Source organism: Sinocyclocheilus anshuiensis, unplaced genomic scaffold (assembly GCF_001515605.1).
Source record: "Sinocyclocheilus anshuiensis isolate Anshui unplaced genomic scaffold, SAMN03320099.WGS_v1.1 scaffold813, whole genome shotgun sequence".
Taxonomy (NCBI): domain Eukaryota; kingdom Metazoa; phylum Chordata; class Actinopteri; order Cypriniformes; family Cyprinidae; genus Sinocyclocheilus; species Sinocyclocheilus anshuiensis.
The window spans coordinates 362299-365477 of record NW_015540942.1 but is presented as its reverse complement, the minus strand read 5'-3'; the positions used below and the strand labels follow the sequence as shown (position 1 = coordinate 365477).

Below are 3179 nucleotides of genomic sequence, written 5' to 3'. Positions count from 1 at the left end.
GGCTGCAATATAACAAAGAGTGAAAAATTGAAGGGGGTCTGAATACTTTCCGTACCCACTGTATATACACACACCAACAGCTTTCTTATATCCTACTTAGAGCTTCACGTTGCATGATATAGATTCGCTATATATGTTCTGCATCCAGCAGCATATATACATATTTTTTTATCTGATTTTTTACATCTTGATGGCTTCGAGTAGATTCATGTAAACAAACTATAGCATACAGAAATATTACACAAAGCACAAGACGATATTTGATATTGGTTTGATATGAGGGACGGCTGTGTGATCTCCGTCAGGTTATCTGTATTGTGAGGGTGTCGTTTGGGTGGAGTTTGCTTGTAGTTGCCAGGGGAGCATGCAGTTGGGAGGAAGAGCTTGGGCGTCCCTCTCGCCTGTCTTCTGTTACTCGTAGAAACCACGATCTCTGCAGAGAGAAGGATGGAGCGTGAGGAGGCGCAGAGAGTTTATTCTGTGGGAGTGTGTACTGCATGTCAGTTGGTTTTGGGTTTCACCTCGTCCCCTTGGTGTTTGGGTACAGTCCAAATTTACAGACAAGCTCTGGCACACAGACTCTGTGACTTTGATGGCTTCCATCTGAAAGTCAATCATTACCAATATTGACTGTTTTTCTAAGAGATAAAGTTCAAAAAGAACCCTACTTTCGTTCTTAATGCACATTTCTACTCTTATTGTGCATGTTTGGTGCACACTGTTCTAAATAAAAACATTTGTTATATTCGTAACATCCCTAATCCCTCTAATTTTTTTAATTCTTCCCTTTAAAGGTGGCATGAAATGAAAAGTTTTTTTTTTTCCAAATGCATGTTAATAATCTTATTGTGAATAATTCACACATGTATATATATATTTTTTTATTTACTCTTGAATGTAAATGTCACAGCTTGATCCGGTTGCAAGTTTAACACACCTGACTCGATTCTGGTATATAACTCCCAATGTCCAGTATCCAGTGTTAAATTTTATTCATTTATGTTCATTTTTGTTTACAGTAAGATTCTTGTCATACTCGTTCATTTTTGCCCATTTTACTCTGCATATAGAAGTTTAGTTGATAAAGAAAAACATTAGACACAAAAGTGCAAAATTTAAAAAAATTTCACTATTCAAATAATATCCAAATAATTTCATATATTAATTTAAACGTATTAACATCAAGTAAAACCATCATGTGAAAACTATCCTTGTTGTGAAAACCGCAGTTCCTGAAATAACAATATGTGCACTCTATTGTAATACAACGTGGATGTGATATGTTTTTTTTCATCTTTCCATTCCTTTTTTCTTGAATATTTTGTCACCTAAAAATTTGTCCGATTCTAGAAGTAAAATGAGTTGAAAACAGCGTGTTGTCTTTCACTAGACTGAATCGCTAGTAAATATATTCGGTGATGATTCACAGTGGAAAAGTCTGACATCTGCAGGCCCTGAGCAGGAAGATCTAAACAATTTTATATGTTATCTCACTGAATATTTAAATGTGTGGAGTGGAAGATATAACATATCTAATAAGCACAGCATTAAATTATCTTTTATATGGTGATATTCAAAGGTTTGGGGTCAATACTTTTTTTTAATGTTTTTTTTTTTTTAATGTCTCACCAAAGCTGCATTAAAATACAATAAAAACAGTAATATTCTGAAATATTAGTACAATTTAAACATTACACTAGTTTATTTAAATTTATTTTAAAATATAATTTATTCCTGTGATGTCAAATTAGGAAATATTTATTCTCATTATTAGCGTTGAAAACAGTTGTGCTGCTTAATATTTTTGTTGGAAACCCTGATATATTTTTTTTCAGGATTCCTCTGTGAATAAAAAGTAAAAAAACAGCATTTATTTGAAATATAAATCTTTTGTAACATTATTAATGTCTTTACTGTTGCTTTTGATCAATTGAATGCATTCTTGCTGAATAAAAAAAAATCTTACTGATCCAAAACTTTTTGAAGCAGCTATCAAAGCACATGAAGAGGTCGGGTTCTGCCTGGCTTGGAATTGCTATAGAACACTAGTTTTCAGGTTCTGTATCTTAAATAAGGGGAAAAACTAAGGAGCAAGAAATTTCAAAGCAACTACTCTCATGGCTCTAAATACAACACACATAGTTACGATGACACCCTTACCATCAGTTTTCACCAGCAGAGTTAAATTCGGATGTGATTGTTTTCATCCAGCCTGTAAATTAACAAAATCAAATATAAAACAAGCTTAATGCCTGTTTAACTCCCCATCAGGTTTGTGATCCAGTGAGTCTGTGGCAATAACTCTGTTATTAGACATTGTTGTGCCAAATATGCAACATATGATAAACATAGTAGTGTACTCACGCTCCCTCGTCTTTGAGTAGAGAGAGGAACTTGCTGACTCTGTACGCCTGATCCATCTAGAGAGGAGGGTAAACACGACATGCTATAAATAAACTTTCATTTTCTCGTATATGGTTCTCTGCATGTGACTGTCACGAGACGAAGTGAGCTCATGAAATTGCTAGACAGCACTTTAGATGTAGTGTCAGATTCTTCTGTGCATGAAACAGCTATAAAAAGCACAGAAAATAAATTAAATTATTTAGACCACATTTCAAGAAGCATGTTAGAAAACTGCTTGAGCTCATTAAAGTTCCAGTGCACGTGAATTAGAGAGAATTTCTAGGTGAATACTTCTAGCAGAAATAAATCCAAAGATTTATTGGGTTTGAGAGACTCCCAATGGTGCACAATAGTATTTACAGACTAAAGTTTACCTGCAGAGACATCTCAATAAGCATGAGAAGCTTTTTAATTCCAATCCACACTCTTTTTCCTTTCACATGCTGGGCAATGGTGGTTCTCTCAGCATCTGTGAAGCTGCCCAGGAGCTTGTAATGAACAGAAAAAAAGAAAGTATGATAGTAACATTTTTGTGCATGTAAATAAAGTGACAGAAAGGGTGGTATCGCCCTCTACTGGCTAATTAACAACAATAAATAAACTAGAATGCTGAAATAACATCCTGTCTCATGCTTTTATGCCATAGATAGATAGATAGATAGATAGATAGATAGATAGATAGATAAAGTCAGATGATAGATAGAAAAAGTCAGAAGATAGATAGATAGATAGATAGATAGATAGATAGATAGATAGATAGATAGATAGATAGA

At 34.2% G+C, this 3179-nt stretch overlaps 1 protein-coding gene across 4 annotated transcripts in view; it reads right to left on the bottom strand.

The window, feature by feature from the left end:
* Positions 1-65: 65 nt before the first annotated feature.
* LOC107689618 (vesicle-fusing ATPase) overlaps positions 66-3179 on the bottom strand; it is a 22740-nt gene continuing 19626 nt past the window's right edge. For 3 of the 4 annotated variants that reach the window (XM_016487678.1, XM_016487679.1, XM_016487681.1), the window contains exons 19-22: positions 2781-2894; positions 2365-2420; positions 2161-2212; positions 66-433 (exon numbers count right to left, since the gene is read on the bottom strand). In XM_016487678.1, the coding sequence (XP_016343164.1) occupies positions 2182-2212; positions 2365-2420; positions 2781-2894 (201 nt within the window). In that variant the 3' untranslated portion in view covers positions 66-433; positions 2161-2181. The remainder of the gene's footprint in view (positions 434-2160; positions 2213-2364; positions 2421-2780; positions 2895-3179) is intronic. The other variant, XM_016487680.1, reaches the window with a different exon arrangement.